A 16,869-nucleotide genomic window follows, 5' to 3' on the forward strand; every position below is an offset into this window, starting at 1 on the left:
GACCCCAAAACAGTCATTCTATGCAAATTCACCCCCTCATTGTCTTTTCTTCTATTTGACCTGAATTGATCACCCAGTTTTGTTTTGGTACAGGTGATTGAACCCAGGAGTACTTAACCCCTGAGCCACATCCCTTTCCTTTTGAAAATTTTTTATAAAAAAAGGTTCTTGCTAAGTTGCTTAGGGCCTCACCAAGTTGCTGAGGCTAGCCTTGGACTTGGGATCCTTCTGCTTCAGCCTCTGAAGTTGCTGGGATTACAGTCTTATGCCACCAATGCCCAGTGAATCACCCTGTTTTATGTTCTTCACAGTGCTTGTTTTTGCCAGAAGCCATCATTTTCAATTATTTTTCATTTATTGTCAGCCTCATTCACTAGAATATAACTTCTATGATGGCAGAGATCATATCTGCTACCCTGGCACACAAAACAGTATCTGGTACATAATAAGTTCAATATTTGGGAATAATTGGGGAGATGAACATGTTTGTTTTTTGAGGGGAAAGGACATTAGGGAGATATGGAAGAGAAAGGAATGGATAAGAGTGAGAACTCAAAGCTTAAGAGAGAATGGGATCAAGATCATGGTAGAGAACTTGGGAAAAGCATAGAGACACACATAACTGAGGTTAACATGGTGAATGTACAGGTATAATTTACATGACTAGGGAAAATAATGATGGAATTCATACTGGATAACTTTTCTTTGTCCAAGAAACTTAGATCTTGGTGATAATGAGGTGGGGGATGTGTTTGAAGAGTACTTTGAAGGAGTGGAGTAAAGACTTTAGCAGCTGTAGGTGGAAAGGGAGGCAGCTGAGTATAAGCAGATGTGCCTATCCTTTTACTGTTTGAAATACATGTATAGTTAAAGTATGCCTCAGTGAGATAGTGGAAGGAACATTAACTGAGTTACTCATATGTGTCTATCTCGGGGAGAGATAAGTGTAAGTCACAGTGAAGATATTTTTTTTGCTTAGAAGTCTTAAGATGATTATGTGCGTGTTACCTATCATCTTGTACCAATTTTAAGTGCTCTAGATTAGGGGCTATCAATTGTGAACCTAAATGGGTAAGGATATATGGTTTGAGTTGGACCTTATAGGAATGGTTGAATTTCTGTAAGTGAAAGTGAGGGAATTATTCTGTATTAAGATGAACCATATGAACCAGAGTTTAGTGAGATTTTTATGTTTGGGAAATGAATAATTCTTGACTACAGACCAGTTTCCAATGGAGTGTCTTTAGTGTTTCTGTTTTGTTTTCTTAGTTTGAACATGTTGTATGAGCAGTGTGAAATTTTTAGGGTTTTGAGCATAAGATTGAAAGTGTATTCCCTATAGTGTTTAGTACAGTGACTTGGACAGAGTAGCTTCTCAGTAAATAAAATAGTAAGCTTTTGAGTCAAATATGGGCAGAAGTCCCAGCTCTGCCACTTATTAGCTTAGTTACCATGGATAGTTTAATCTGAGTCTTAATTTTCTCCTCTGTATTTATAGAGTTTGGGGGATTAATTAAATGAGATAGTGAATGTAACGTACTTGGTCCATTCAGTAATGGTAGCTGCTGTTACTCACGATATTTGTTTAGTGTTTAAAGGGTATGAAAGCAGCTTAGTTTATGATGGATTGGAATGGAGATAGCCTGTAACATTAGATAAACTTTTGCACTTAGCCCAGGTTGAGGTATTAAATTCTTGGATCAGGATCGTGATAGAAAAAATTAGAAAGGCTATATGTGAGAACAAAGAAAATTCACGTGACTTGATTGGTGAATTTTGGAGTGACTGAAGGACCATTAAAGATATGTTTCTTAAATATTTCCCAGAAGAAACAACACAGAATGAGCACAAACACTCCTCAGCCTTCCTTTCCCAAATCTTATGGGTGGTATTAAAAGTGACTCATTCTTAAGTAAGAGATATCTTCATAATTTCTTGTTTTATCTTAGAAATTCATGGAAAAACTTGCATTTTATACTATATTGTCCTGTATGTTAGAGGTCTTTCCCTTCCAGATTGTCATGTAAATTTGACAGTAGATAGTTCTACCCCTTATTACCCTTATATGAATACTCTAGGACATGATGTTCACTCACAGTTTTGTATGACAGTTTGAATACTACAGATCAGCAGCATTTGGTTCCATCTAAATATAATTTTCGTCTCATTATGTGTGTGTGTGTGTGTGTGTGTGTGTGTGTATGTGTATGTATATATGTGTGTTTGGGAGTTGTAAGGCGAATTGAACCTAAGAAAGCAGTTTAGAATACTGGTGGGGAGAGATACTTTGGTGTGGCTTTCTGTAACATAAATTAGCACTGTTTTTTGTATAATGAACCTTGTGTATGAGATAAGGTTTAAGCTCTACTTCACTGTGGATTGAAAGGGGGTGGCATGCCATTTTGTTGTCACGTCATACCATCCTGTTAACCCTAATATATTAGCTTTTGTACTTCAAGTGGTACAGGTGTGAGATGACTTCTTGGTACTAAAATATTGATACAGAATTTAGCTTCCTTTATAAACAGATTTGGGACTGTAGCTCTTGAAACTGTGATATTAATAAATTGTTTTTATTTTTGAAGTAAAATAGATTTATTATATTTTATGCTTGTGTTCTAGTGACTTTATAAAAACTACATTCAAAACAATGTGGTTACATCCTTTCCTTTAACTGACATAGTGGTCTCTCTTGATAACAATGTGATGGCCTTTGGCTAGATTTTGGTGATTTCTTTTGTTCTTGGTACTACAAAATAATCTTTAGTGTTGACCAACTTGTTTATCGTGTATATTTTTACTCATTCTTTTATTGGCTCTTGAAATTCCTTTGGATTAAACACAAACTTTTAATTTTCATCATTTCTTTCATTTGTTGTTAGGTGGGTGTTACACATTCCTTCCATCTTCCCTATAACAGATCTTGAGGTTCTTAATTTTTTTTTTCCAAATTATTTGAGATGTGGTGCCATCATTTTTTTATCTGATAGATCATAATATGTGATTATTTTAAGTAATATTTGTAATTTTTCTTCCTTTAGGAAATGCCATGTAATTTAAACCATGCCATTTTGCTACCTGTAAAGCGTCTCAGATTTTCATATTCCATTCAGTTTTCTATATTTGGGGACTTTCTAAATTACAAATCCACAAGTTAGGTATTTTACTTAAACGTAAATGATCCTATAAACATAAATGATCAGCTAACATGCCTCGCTCCTTCTGCCTGCCACACTCCTTTCACACTATAGATGGTCAATACCTTCTCTTAGGATTTTGATACTATCAGGTATCAAGAGTACCGAAGTAACATAAAGTCTCCTTCTTTACTTATATTCTCTTTGTACTTTTGTGTGAGAGGATATGGAGCACACATCTCATCTTCACATGCCATTTTCTTCTCTTTTTGATGCCTTACTTCATCTTTCTTAGTTTTTATTGAAGTTACCATTGTTGAAGATTCCCTATTATCCAACCAGTTTCTTCAGCTCTTTCCTAGTACTCCTTTTGTTGCTTTCTCTTCTCTCTTAAAGTGTGGGATGCTTAAGCTTCTTATTGTTTCCTACTTTAACCTAGGATGGTTATAGGTGCTTAGAATGTATTTAAGAATGAATATTCTCAGGTTATGTTTCTTCAAACCAAAGAATATTTGGATCTGAGACTAAAAAAGTTTGAGAACCACTGTGTTACATTAAAAGCTGTCATTTTGGGTGATTGCCTAGAACCAGCATAATTATAAACACAAGCGTGGGCTCTGAAATTGTGGCAATAACTTGATTATAATGTTATCATCCAGGTGGTCTGGAATATGCTTCTGTAATCTTTTTTTAAAGCTTATCATTGAACCGATTACATAGCATTTAAAAATGTTCGTAACAAAAATGTAGATTTTGTGGGGTGGGACATGGGTGGGATGCTTGGGATCAAACTGAGGGCCTTACATACAGTAGGTAAGTGCTTTCCCTCTGAACTATACCTAACAGTGTAGCACTTTAACTAACTAACCCTTAAAAGTATAGATTCTTGATAAGACTTATAGACAGCTTCCTCTTTTCCTTCCCAATCCATGTATCCAGTTTAATGAATGATAATTATCATAGGAATTTGCTCTTTGTTAGCACTTTATTGAAGAGGAAAAGGACTGACAGAAATTGTTCTGGTAAAAAGATCTGGGCAACATGTAAATTAATTTTTTAAATGATTAATTATAATAGGGAACCTCTCAAACTTTTTAAATTATATTTTCCTTGTGTCATAACATGGAAAATGTTTTCAGAGTTGGAGCTTGAGTAGGGTGGGCAGCACCGGTATTATTTGTGAGTCACTTCAGAGCAGTGGCTCTCAACTGGGGGGTGATTTTGTACTTCAAGGGACATTTGCCAATGTCTTGACAATTTCGGTTGTCCCAGTGTGTTTGTGGGGGTATATGACACTGGTGTCCATTGCATATACTCCAGGGATGCTGCTACCTATCCAGCATACAGAACAGCCCCTAATTTTTTTCTTACTGCAAAATATCAGTAATGCTGCCTAGTTCATTCTATTTAGACTGTTTTAAAGAATGTTCAGGTATCATTCAACTTCTTTAACCCTGGATGCTTCAGGAAAGTAACACGGACATTGGATAATTTAACATCTCTAACAACTAGAATTATTATAGAGGGAGCAGTGGCAGAGGAATGGGACATTTGATGCACTTTGAGGTCTCTTCTCCATTGTTGAGTACCTCTTACCAGATTTTCCCCTTAAAGCTGGGAGCAGTGGCACACACCTGTAATCCTAGCAACTCTGGGAGGCTGAAATTGGAGGATTGCAAGTTTGAGGCCAGCCTGGGCAATTTAGCAAGATCCTGTCTTAATAGTAAAAAGAACTGGGGTATAGTTCATTGGTAAGAGCATCCCTTGGTTCAACCCCCAGTACTGCAAAGAGAAAAAAAAAAAAAAAAAAAAGGTTTTCCCCTTAGTCACATGTCTTATATTATTTTAGGAGCTTTTGGTCAATAGAAAAAGAGTACCGGAAAGACATATTTTCCCCCTTTTAACAGATTATTTCGGTATTTATGATTCTAGATAGCATGTTTTTGTTACTAGTTCTTGATTATTCTGATCTTCCATTTAGTCATTGTCTATGAACTTTCTCCTCTTACAGATAGCTACCTTATGGTTATGTAAACATTATTCATAGCTGAATTGAGAGTTGAAACTATTGTATTTTACCCTTTGTATATAATTCTTTTGTTTTCCACAAAAAATTTTACACAGAATCTCAGTTATCTTACCAGTTACCTTGTTTATTTCATCTCTTTAAAGAAATTTCTTCTTGACCATCTTAATTGCTGTTGGACTTCTTACCTTTTGGATCTGTGTGCAACTTCATTCTGAGCTTGTGCTCATCGTTATCCTGGGGTATCTTTTCTCCCTTGTGGGATGTCATTATTGTCTTCCTGAATAAAATGGGTGGGATGTACAGTTTTGGGGTGTGCTCTGAATGTCTGAAAATGTCTTTATTCTTTTCTCCAATTTAATGGATGGTACATTTGAGTACCTTGGAGAACTTGAAGGCACTGTATGTTGATTATTGCTTCAATGTTGCTATTAAGAAATTTGATTTCTGAGCTTTCATATGTAACCATTTAGGATCTTGTTTATCCCCTGGGTCCAGAACTTTCATAGTAGTTGCCTTGTTAACTCTGGGGCCCTTTCATTTTGATACTTCAGTTCTACTAAGTGTCCTTGAATTATTCTATTTTTTTTTTTAACACTCTCCTTACTTTGTCTTTTCCCTCAACTTTTATCTTCCAAATCTTCTATTGAGTTATTGAGTATTTATTTTTTGATGTGGGTTTTTTTTTTTTTTTTTTTTTTCCTTCTTATTTTGGTGCTGGAGATTAAACTCAGGAACCTTGGTTATGCTAAGCACCCACTCTACCCTGTTGTGATGTTTTTAATTTTACACGTTTTTCTCTGAATGTTTCTCTTTTCTTCTGCTTTTTAAAAAAATATATCCTATTTTTGTTTCAGTGTTGCACTATTTTATCTCTTTAAGGATAATAATAGTTCTTTTGAATTTTTGTTTCCCCATGTATGTTTACTCCACTTCAGATGGGGGACTAAAAAGCCTGTTGGAAGCTCTGAATTTCTGAGTGGGACCCTTTGTGAACACCAGTATGGAGTGATCTGACTTGGCTTTCATGTTGGAGAACCTTGGATATCAATTTTGTAGCTCTTTCTTCTTGGAAAACTCTGTTCTCTAGAGAAAACTTGTCTAATCTGCCTTGAGGTTGAAGATCTGACATGACTGCTCATGACTTAACAGTTAAGTGATAGTAGTGGTCTGAAGTTTTCGCATGTTCACTTAATACCTCTCTTTCTAGTGTTGTACCCTGTCCTTCAGTTTTATTTGTTAGCCCTTAAGACTCTGTTTGACTCTCTCCGAAGTGTTCAGGATTATCCAGGGTGTCTAAGGAATCTTATAAACCATATAGTCCAGCCTTTCATTTTATAGATGAGAAAACCAAGTTCCAGAGTGATGAATTTGCTTATAGCTTGTGGAGTGTTTTTAAGTTTGGTGAAGCAATATGGTACTCATAATTACCCTAAGTATGTGATAGATCTTTACAGTAGTTCTTAAATTTTTTTGGATTCAAGTTTCTATTATACTCCTTTAAATTATTTTTTGTATTTACTATATTAGAATTTAAACTGAGACATTTAAAAAAATAATTCATTTAAAACTATTATAATAAACATGTTAAATGTTAACAATTACATACTTTTTAATGAAAAATCTATGTGTATTCCAAAAAAAAGTAATTTAGAAAAGTGGAGTTGTTTTACATTTTTGCAAATATCTTTAATGTCTGGCATAATAGAAGGCCATCGAATTTTCATATCTGCTTTTGTAATTTGCGTGAAGCATATGAAATAAATCTGGCCTCACCAAATATGTAGTTGAAAAGTATAGGAATCTTTTCAGATGATGGTGGTTTGATAATACACCCAAAACTTGACAGGTGGTAGTTTCTTAAAGATTAGTTGCAATGTGAAATGTGAAACCCTATCAGTGGGCCTTTTATTCTGTTACATTAAAATCCATTGGTCTCTTAGATTTTGAATGGATCTTTAATCCATGCCTGACTTTGTAGCATGCACTGCCATTGGAAAATTGGTTCAGTGAGTTATGCAGATATTCTACATGTTAACATATTTCATTATACGATATTAAGAAGCACATCTGTTAATACCACTGATACAGAAAGGTCTTCTGATTATTGGGAAACTGTCAAGAGTGGCAGGCATGCTTTTCAAAACTTGAATTTTTGCTTGAAAGCTCAAATATTATTATTGATAACAAAATTATCACTTCTTTTTCTTGAATTGACAGTCATTTTTTTTTTTAAATGCCATATTCTCAAGTCTGAATAACCATAGTTTGTTTGTTGATTGCTCTTTTCCTCAAGACGACTATCTTACTTTGGTATACAGCTGAAGTATTTATGCTTTCCTGTTTCATCAAGTAGAGTGTTAAATGGGCATTACTCAGAGGTTGAGATTTAAAAGATTAATCGGGGGTGAGGTATTAGGACCCTGCAAAATTTAAGAAGGCAGGAATCGAAAATGTCTCCTCATGTTTTGCACTGTGGATACCTTTGTAGCCATACCCTGGTCCTGGCCCTGGTCCTGAGGTTAATAATTTTTTTAGCTTTATCAAGGAATTTTTTTTTCTTAATTTTTATTGTATTAAGATGCATGTAACATAAAAATTTCATCTTATTTTTAATCATTCAAATCAGTGGTGTTTAGTGTTTTCATAATGTTGTGCTACCATCACTACCATCTATCTCGATAAATCTTTTCATCTTGTAAACTGAAACTTTGTTATCTGTTAAACAGTTAACTCCCTGTTTCTCCCCTTCTTCCCCATCCCCTGGCAATTACCATTCTATAGTCTATCTCCATGATTTTTAACTAAATACTTCATATGGGTAGAATCACACAGTATATGTCTTTTTGTGACTTCTCACCCACTAGTTTAATGTCCTTAAGATTCTTTTATGTTGTAGCATATGTCAGAATCTCCTTCCTTTTTAAGATCGAACAATATGCCATTGTATACATTTGGGACATTTTGATTATCTTTTTATTCATTGATGGACAACTTAGGTTGCTTCCTTGTTTCAGCTGTTATGAATAATGCTACTATGAACATGGGTGTGCAGATATCCCTTCAGGACCCTTTTTTCGGTTCTTTTGGGATCTGCTCAGAAGTGTAATTATTGGATTCTATGGTAATACTGTTTTTAATTTTTTGAGGAACAGTCACATTGTTCATATTGTTTTCTACAGTGGCTGTACTGTTTTAAAATCCCAACAGTGCCTCCACATCTTTGTAATACCTGTTACTTTTGTTTTTTCTTTCTTTCTTTTTTGATAGTGTTGGGGATTGAAACCAAGGGCACTTAACCACTGAACTGCATCCCCAATCTTTTTTTTTTTTTTTTTTTTTTTTTTTTAAATAATGAACCAAAATTTATGTGCTGGAAATTGAACCCAGGGCCTCACATGACAAGGTAACTCTTTTACCACTGATCTACATCCCCAACATAGTTTTTATTTTTTAATCATTGGAATCCTAATAGGTGTGAGGTGGTGTCATTATAGTTTGACTATATTTTTCTAGTGAATAGTAGTCATCAAAGACATTCTTAAGTGAAATTGAAATTTTGGGGGGGTGAATGAAATAAGGATTGTGCTATGAGTTTGGGGCCCTGTTTTGATTTGTACTGGAGCTATGACAGTTCTGTATACCATGCTACTTGTTTACCCCCTTCCCATTGTTGCTTTTTGCATCATTAGTACAAATGTCAACATAGTGCAGAATACAACAAAAGTTATTTTAATATCATTAATTCTTGGGTTTCCAGATCACTTTTTGAGACTCTCAAGTTTGTGTTTTCTGTTATGTTTTAATGTCATTTATCAGTTTTGGTACCTGCAGCTGTTAAAAGTGATTTTAATTTATGATTAGCTAGAAGGATTGGGTAAAGTTCTGGATATTGCTTTTTTATATCTTTTTAGGTGCTTATGTTTTTTAAATTTTTTCCTTAGAATTGAAAGTTAAATATAAATATATTCAAAGGATTTTCTCTGTTTCTTTTAGAATTAAAGTTGGGAGAACTGCTTCATGATAAACTGTAAGTATGTGTCCTGTTAATACTATTGTACAATATTTCGGTTTGTTTTTTTCTTAAGTGTAGTAGAATTGGGTAGGATTACTTGTCAAAGATGTAAAAATGAATTATCTATCTCTGTATATACACACTCACACGTATATGTGTACACACACACACACACACACATTAACTTTGGTGAGCTGTTTCCAGGTAGCCAACCCCAGTTGGGATGTGAAATTGCTGTTACCTAGTGAAATTATGAGTTAACATATGATCCTTTTCTTGAGAGTAGATGTACTGAATGTGGAATTTCTTGAAAAGATACCATTTGTATGTCATGTGTGAAAGATAGGTTGGTTGATGACCAGATCTCAAGTGACCGAATGCCTATATAGAAGTAAATTGAGAATTCCTAGAAAAAACAAAAGGAAATGCTTAATTATATTTATACTTCTGTTGGTAGCCTCAGTTTCCATATTACTATGGCCAGACTCAGTTTCAAGTTTAGGAATATAGAATTTTGAAATAGTAAGTGGACAGGATTGGACATATGTTTTTTTTAGTGAGGGGAGACCCTCACAAACACAAAGTTCTTCTCAAACTTTAGTGTGCATCAGAGTCATGTGGAGGGCTTCTAAAAGCATCCATTGCTGGGTCTACTCCCCAGCATTGTGTATTTAATAGGTCTGGTGTGGAGCCACAGCTTTTGAATTTCTAACAAATTTCCAGCTGAGGTTGATGTTGATGTTCCACTTTAAGAATGTATGGTATTTCCTTAGTTGCAATTATTAACTTTTGAAGTTAATAACTTTGTGAATTATTGAAGAGAACCTTTTTGTTTGTTAGCTTGTTTTAGGTTTAAAACTTAAATCTACCTCAGTCTTATTTTTCAAATTGTGTCAATAAGAAATTTAACTTTTTTTGCATGGTTTGCCATTTTTCTCTAGTAGTATTCATTGAGTAATCTTTTTTCCCAGTGATTTGAAATTTTACTTTTATTATGCATAGCTTCCACAGAAACGTGGGTGTGGATTTTTTATTTTTGTTTTCATTTATCTATGTATTCCAGAAAGTTTTTAATTATTATAGCTTTGTTTTTTATTTTTTGTGGTATAAGGAATTAAACCCGGGGCCTAATTAACTCTCTATCACTGAGTTATAGCCCTCCCCGCAACCACTAACTGTTGTAGTTTATAGTATCATTTGATATTTGGTTAATCTGTATTTTTTATTGACAAAATTCTCTTATATTTTTGCATATTTTCTCTTCTGGCTTGAGAGGCTCTTTGAAAAGTACTATTTGGGTTTTGGTTAAGAGTCATCAAATTTGTGGATGAGAGCTGTCTTTAATCATGTCTTGATTAGATTAGAGGGTTTGGAAGACAATGTCTCTTTTTTTCTTTCCCATATTTTTTAATTGGTGCATTAGGATTGTGCATACTGATGGGATTCATTGTTACATATTTATACTCTGTCTCCTTTTTTCAATGTTTTAACTGCTTTTTATTTGAGAAATGATAGGGTAGATGTATGATAATGTAGATGTTTTTATTTTCTGGTTGTCCAGTGACTTAAGAAAGTAGTCAGTAGCTTGATGACTAGTCAAAGCTGTTTTAGGCTTTTTTTCCCCTCTCCCATTTTTTGAGGTGTAAATGTCTCAAGGATAGTCTTTTTTTTAAATATTTTTTTCAGTTGTTGATTACCTTTATTTTATTCATTAATTTATGTATGGTGCTGAGAATCGAACCCAGTGCCATGCTAGGGAAGCGCTCTACCACTGAGCCACAACCCCAGCCCTCAAGGATAGTCTTAATGATTGTTTACAACTGTCACAACTATTTGGCTTTATGGTGAGTTAACAAGAAATACCAGACTATCTGAATTTGTACAGTGTTTTTAATTAGAAGTTGCAAAAACTTTGGGCATTGTAGACTTTGGTGTGCCAGATTATTGTACTTTTAAGACATGAAGAAAAAGTGAAAGTTACATGTGATGATTATTCCAAATATGACTCTTTGAATGCTAGAGGAGATTAAGGAAGACAAAGTGAAATCCCTTGTAGATCGGTTGATCTTTTTTATTCCAAATAATTTCTAATACACAACCTTTTCATATGAAGAATAAAAACATATTTTAAATTTCTTCTCACCCACAGTGCATATAAAATAATTTGAGTGGCAAGTACATGGAAGAATTTTTGTGATATGATGATTAATTGAAGTAGAAGTACTAGCAAATTAAAAAGATTTTAAATACATAGGATACCATAGTTGTTAAAAGTATGTTAATAAAAATTATTATAGGAATCTAGGTTTGGGTTCAAAAACAATTTGTGGGACTGATTTATTTGCAGATTTGGTCTTTTCGAAGCCATGTCTGCTATTGAAATGATGGATCCCAAGATGGATGCTGGCATGATTGGCAATCAAGTTAATCGAAAAGTTCTCAATTTTGAACAAGCTATTAAGGTAGTTACCATTGTATTTTTTAAGTTTTCTTTTACCTTTTGTTATTTCATATGTTAAACCTGTGCTTAATAATGCAATCAAACGTAGTGTGTTGACTTAAAGTGAATTTTTAAAAAACATCTCAACTATAATAAACAAGAATTAGTTATAACATTTACCAATCTACCTGTTGAAACCTAGAAATTAATTATTTGAGGTCTTCATTATAAACTTGCTCTAAATTTATGCATTTGTGTATTTTTAAATTAATTTTTGAAGGTATTCGAGTATATATTCAAATACCAGGGTAATTGGTTTAGAAGATTCCATTTTATGTAATGTATTAAGCAAATGATAATGTTGTACATTTAAAATTTATTCAGTGCCAATTGAATTAAAAATTCATTTATAGTTGCTAGAAATTGTATACTTTATGGAAAAAGATTAGCTAAGAAAGTGAGTATTATTAACAAAACTTACCAGTAGTTAACAAACTTCAGGAAGTTAGTTTTTAAAACTTTTTTTTTTCTTTTTAAGTAGTTTTGAATTATTAGAATGAATCACATTTATAAATGCTTAAAACTAATTTGAACTGTGCTTTAAAGTACTTGTTGATTTTACTTTTCATTTTATTTATAAAGGCCTTTATTGTTTCAAATTAAAGTCTTTGATGACCTACTTAGGATATATACTTTCTATAATTATTATTTGTCAATGAAAAGTAAAATTTACAAAGTTTTATTTTAAGAATACAGTTAATTTGGTATCTTAGCTATATGAGATAACGAGCTAGCATTTTCTTAGAATTGTTGTTTTTAAATATCAAATTTTTGAAATCCAAAATGCTACTGTACATAGTAACCATAAATATTAAAAATTTCTGCTTACATGTCATATTTTTCCCTCTTTTTAGGATGGCACCATTAAAATTAAAGACCTTACCTTGCCTGAGTTGATAGGGATAATGGATACATGTTTTTGCTGTTTGGTAAGAATTAAAATAAGACTGCTGGTTAATTAAACAAACAAATAAAACTTTGACGTACCTAAATCTTTGATTTTTAAAATAATATACCCAGTGTTGAGTATGAAATATATGTAATGCCAGGTTTCCTAAGATGTACATAAGATTAGCAAGCTAAATAACACCATAGGAAACAGCATTTTAACTTCTATCTAGGTGCTTTTAGACTCATTTTCTTGGTAAAGGGATAGTTTCTTTATAATTAAGATATAGCCATTATTTCAAAATACCCTTTTGTTTTTGTGTTACCCAAAGAAATAAATCTGTAATTAGAAATTTCAATAAGGTAAACATAATTGAAACAAAGGCCGGTTTGAATTGGCTTTGAAGAGATCTTTTTCTAATCTAGGATAAATTCTGATAAATTGTCAGTCTTCTGTGAAGGAAATATTTTAGTGTTTGACTGCTGGATATATGTCTTCCTGACAGTTTTGTTTAGTTGTGGAAAAAATTCTCATTTGTATTGTTCCCACCCCCACTTTCTGACCATCCTTTCTTTTAAAATTGCTATTAGATGATTATTCTTAGGAACGGGTAATAACTTTAATTTGTTCATTGAATATATATTGATTGCCAAATGTATTAAAAGCACACACACAATATAATTTTCACTTAGGTCTTATATCTATTAGTTATCTGTGTTTTCTTATATCATCTAGGGTTACATTGATAACATGGGTCATGGCCAGATCCTAATCCTGGTCCTTTGTCTTCCAAAGCTGTCTCTTTCCCTCAAAGATATTTTTATTATCTTTTAGCATTTTACAGTTCTAGAAGGGTAGGAAAGGCAGACAGAATTGGTCCAGATAGACTTGCAAAGAAAATATTCTTACAAGTAAATGCTTTTGTAATGGTGCTGTGGGGGCAGAGAGGAGAAGATAATTATGTATGGGGTGGGTGGGTAAGAAAGGCTATAGAAAGGAAGCGATACTTGTATGAGGTACTGAAGAATGGTAGGCATGACAAAAACATTATGGAATTGCAGGCAAAAGAGTGTATATATATGTATATGGCATAAGTATGGCAGAGTAAAAATGTCCAATTTGGGGATTCCTGAACAAAACTGCTTGTAGCTGAAGTCTGGCACAGATCCAAGTGGCAGGTGTGTGAGAATAGAGAAGGAAGAAAGGTAAACCAAAAGAGGATATTTGCCAAAATTGAGAAACTATTCTGTGAGATTTTGGGAACTATATTTAAGAATTTGGGTTTTAATTGTCACATGTTTTTTTTAATATGGAAAATCTCTCTTCTGCACAATAGTCATTCCAAATACAAACCTTAATTATAGTATTTTACACATCCAGTCTCATTTTGTAATGGAGTAGCATTTGTCTTGCTCCCTTGCAGAATTCTTGGACTTTTGTGTAAAGGATAACTGTGTAACTTGAACAAATAAACTAAACTCTTTGGCTCTGTTTCCTTACATATAAAAGGAGAAAAATACCGTCTTTCTCCAAGTGTTAAGGAAAAATGAGATCAAGATATATGAAAATACCTAGCATAATTCCTGGTATATAAATACTCAGTTTTTTTTTTTTTTTTTTGAAGGTGGACACATACCTTTTTATTTATATGTGGTGCTGAGGCATTGAGCCCCTGGATTCAATGCCTGGTACCCCTACAAAAAAAAAAAAAAGGGGGGGGGGGATTTCAGATTAGGGATGCTGAGCAGATAAATTTTATGCATATATTCTACATCCAAAAAACTCTGAAATCTGCAGCATTTCTGGTCCTAAGAATTTTAGATAAGGAACATTGAACCTGTACATTATTTTTGAAAAATTTAAGTTGGTGAAAGTGAATTCTAATTCCTTTTCTCTTTTCTGACCTTATCTTACTTGTCTTTTAAATATTATGATTAAGCTCATATTTATTGGGCCTGTTGCACTCTTGCCTTGTTGGATCAATTTAAACTTTACACACACTGTATTACCTTAAAAAAATGTACATTCTTTTATTTTTTATAGATAACATGGTTAGAAGGCCATTCCTTGGCACAGACAGTTTTTACGTGCCTTTACATTCATAATCCAGACTTTATAGAAGATCCTGCCATGAAAGCTTTTGCTCTGGGAATCTTGAAAATTTGTGACATTGCAAGGGAAAAAGTAAATAAAGCTGCTGTTTTTGAAGAGGTAAGAGTTTGTAATATAAAAATCCTTGAAGCACTTTATTTCATTCTTTGTGATGTATATTTAATTATTTTTTGATGAATATTTTTGCCCCTGTATATGGTTATGAATGTTTTTTAAGAGCATTGCTGTTGCCGGGCATGGTGGCTTGTGCCTATAGTCCAAGCTACTCGTGAGACTGAAATGGGAGGATTGCTCGAGTCCAAGGAGTTCAAGACCAGCTTGAGCAACACCCAGACACTGTCTTTAAAACAAAACAAAATAAAAACATGATGGTGTTGCCATCTACAACTATTTTGGCTAATGTAATCCAGTGTTTTTTGTTTTGTTTTTAATAAAGGACTTTCATCTTATTATATTTCTTCTGTCAGTACCATTCATTGAGTAACTATTGTGTATAAAATAGCATTCTTCTTCCTTTTTTTTTTTTTTTTTTTTTTTTGGTGGTACCAGGGATTGAACAACCCAGGGGCACTTAAACCCTGAGCCACATCCCCAGATCTTTTCTATTTTTTATTTTGATTCAGGGTCTCTAAGTTGCTGAAGCTGGCCTCTAACACGTGATCTTCTTGACTCAGCCTCCCAAGCCACTGGGATTATAGGTGTGTGCCACCACACCCAGCTAAAGTAGTATTCTTGATATTCATACAGAAAATAAAAGAAACAGCCCCTGCTCTCAAGCCTCTTAAAACAAAGGTTTTCTGTACTCTCTTAGTCTTTTGATAAGAAGCAGCTAAAAAAAATAACAGTATGAAGAGTATTTTAGATTGTAGACATTTTCTTCCAGTTTTTTCTGAGTACCTCAGTGAAGGAATTTTAGACAGAATTTTTTTTTCTCCTTTTCATAAGAAACAAGGTTTCAGATACTGATAATTATGAGGGAAAATGTGATCACATTTGAAATTATTGATGTTTATTTTTGTTGAATTCTTTGATTTGTTGAATGTAAGTTCTTTTTTAATGCTGTTACTGATCCAAAATAAGTACCTTTGGCTCCAACAATAATTCAGTATACAAGGTGTAACTTACTTAAATTTATATTACATATGTGGGAATAATTAAATATATACCTAATATGGTTGTCCGCATTTGAATGTATCGATTCTGAGTTGTTTGAAACACTGTTTTTTAAACACTCATTGGTTGTTTAGCTAAATACTTGCACTGATACAGGTATCATTGTGGAAGATCTTATTCCACTTAGTTGGAATTAAAAAAAGATTAGGTTGAATTAATAATGTAAGAAAAGAAGTACTGATTTAAAAAAAATACTTATATTTTCAAGGAAAGGACATCAAAATCAGTGGGTCAGAAAAATGATTGAAGAAATATTCCTGGAATAGTGGGTTAGCACTTTTGAAAATCACTTTATCATCATTTTACATCAAAGTAAATTCCAGAAAGATGAAGTATTTTAACTATATGAAATAACTTTAAGCTAGGCGCAGTGGTATATGCCTGTAATCCCAGCGGCTCAGAAGACTGAGGCAGGAGGATCTTGAGTTCAGAGTCAGCCTCAGCAACTTAGTGAGGTGCTAAGCAACTCAGCAAAACCCTGTCTCTAAATAAAATACAAAAAAGGACTGAGGATGTGGTTCAGTGGTTGAGTGCCCCTGAGTCTTCAATCCCTGTACCCACCCCCCCCCCAAAACAAAATTAAATCAGGAAAAAAATAATTTACAGAAAATAAAATGGTCTTTAGCATAAAATGTTTAATCTTTCTTAACAAATGCAAATTAAAACTGTGAGAGACCATTTTTTACACATCACTGATAAGGTTAATGAGGGTGGGAAAACAGGTACTCACGTGCTGTTATGGGGTGTGTGTATGAATGATAGGGTCAGTCATTATTTTCCCTCCTTTTTAATCTTAAAAGAACTTCATTTGGAAGTAATTTCAAATTAATAGTAGTTACAGTAATGGCTTGAAAAATACTATACATTCTTTACATAGCTGCTAACAAATGTTTTCCCTTTGGGTTTTTTCACTTTTTCTTTCTCTTACATATCTTATATATATTTATTTGTGTGCTTTCCCCTTCTGAACTGTTGAAGAGTAAGTTGCACATATTACTACCTCTTTGCCCCAAACAC

The 16,869-nt window shown here is 33.4% G+C and overlaps 1 protein-coding gene across 4 annotated transcripts in view; it reads left to right on the forward strand.

Moving 5' to 3' along the window:
* The window catches only part of Naa35 (N-alpha-acetyltransferase 35, NatC auxiliary subunit), a 103,926-nt gene that overhangs the window by 1,741 nt on the left and 85,316 nt on the right, over window positions 1-16,869 (forward strand). For 3 of the 4 annotated variants that reach the window (XM_047525656.1, XM_047525659.1, XM_047525658.1), the window contains exons 3-6: window positions 9,160-9,193; window positions 11,526-11,640; window positions 12,533-12,607; window positions 14,611-14,778. In XM_047525656.1, coding sequence (XP_047381612.1) covers window positions 9,160-9,193; window positions 11,526-11,640; window positions 12,533-12,607; window positions 14,611-14,778 — 392 coding nt within the window. Of the gene's footprint in view, window positions 1-6,101; window positions 6,315-9,159; window positions 9,194-11,525; window positions 11,641-12,532; window positions 12,608-14,610; window positions 14,779-16,869 lie in introns of all 4 variants that reach the window. The other variant, XM_047525660.1, reaches the window with a different exon arrangement.

The sequence above is a fragment of the Sciurus carolinensis genome, chromosome 14 (assembly GCF_902686445.1).
Source record: "Sciurus carolinensis chromosome 14, mSciCar1.2, whole genome shotgun sequence".
NCBI lineage: Eukaryota > Metazoa > Chordata > Mammalia > Rodentia > Sciuridae > Sciurus > Sciurus carolinensis.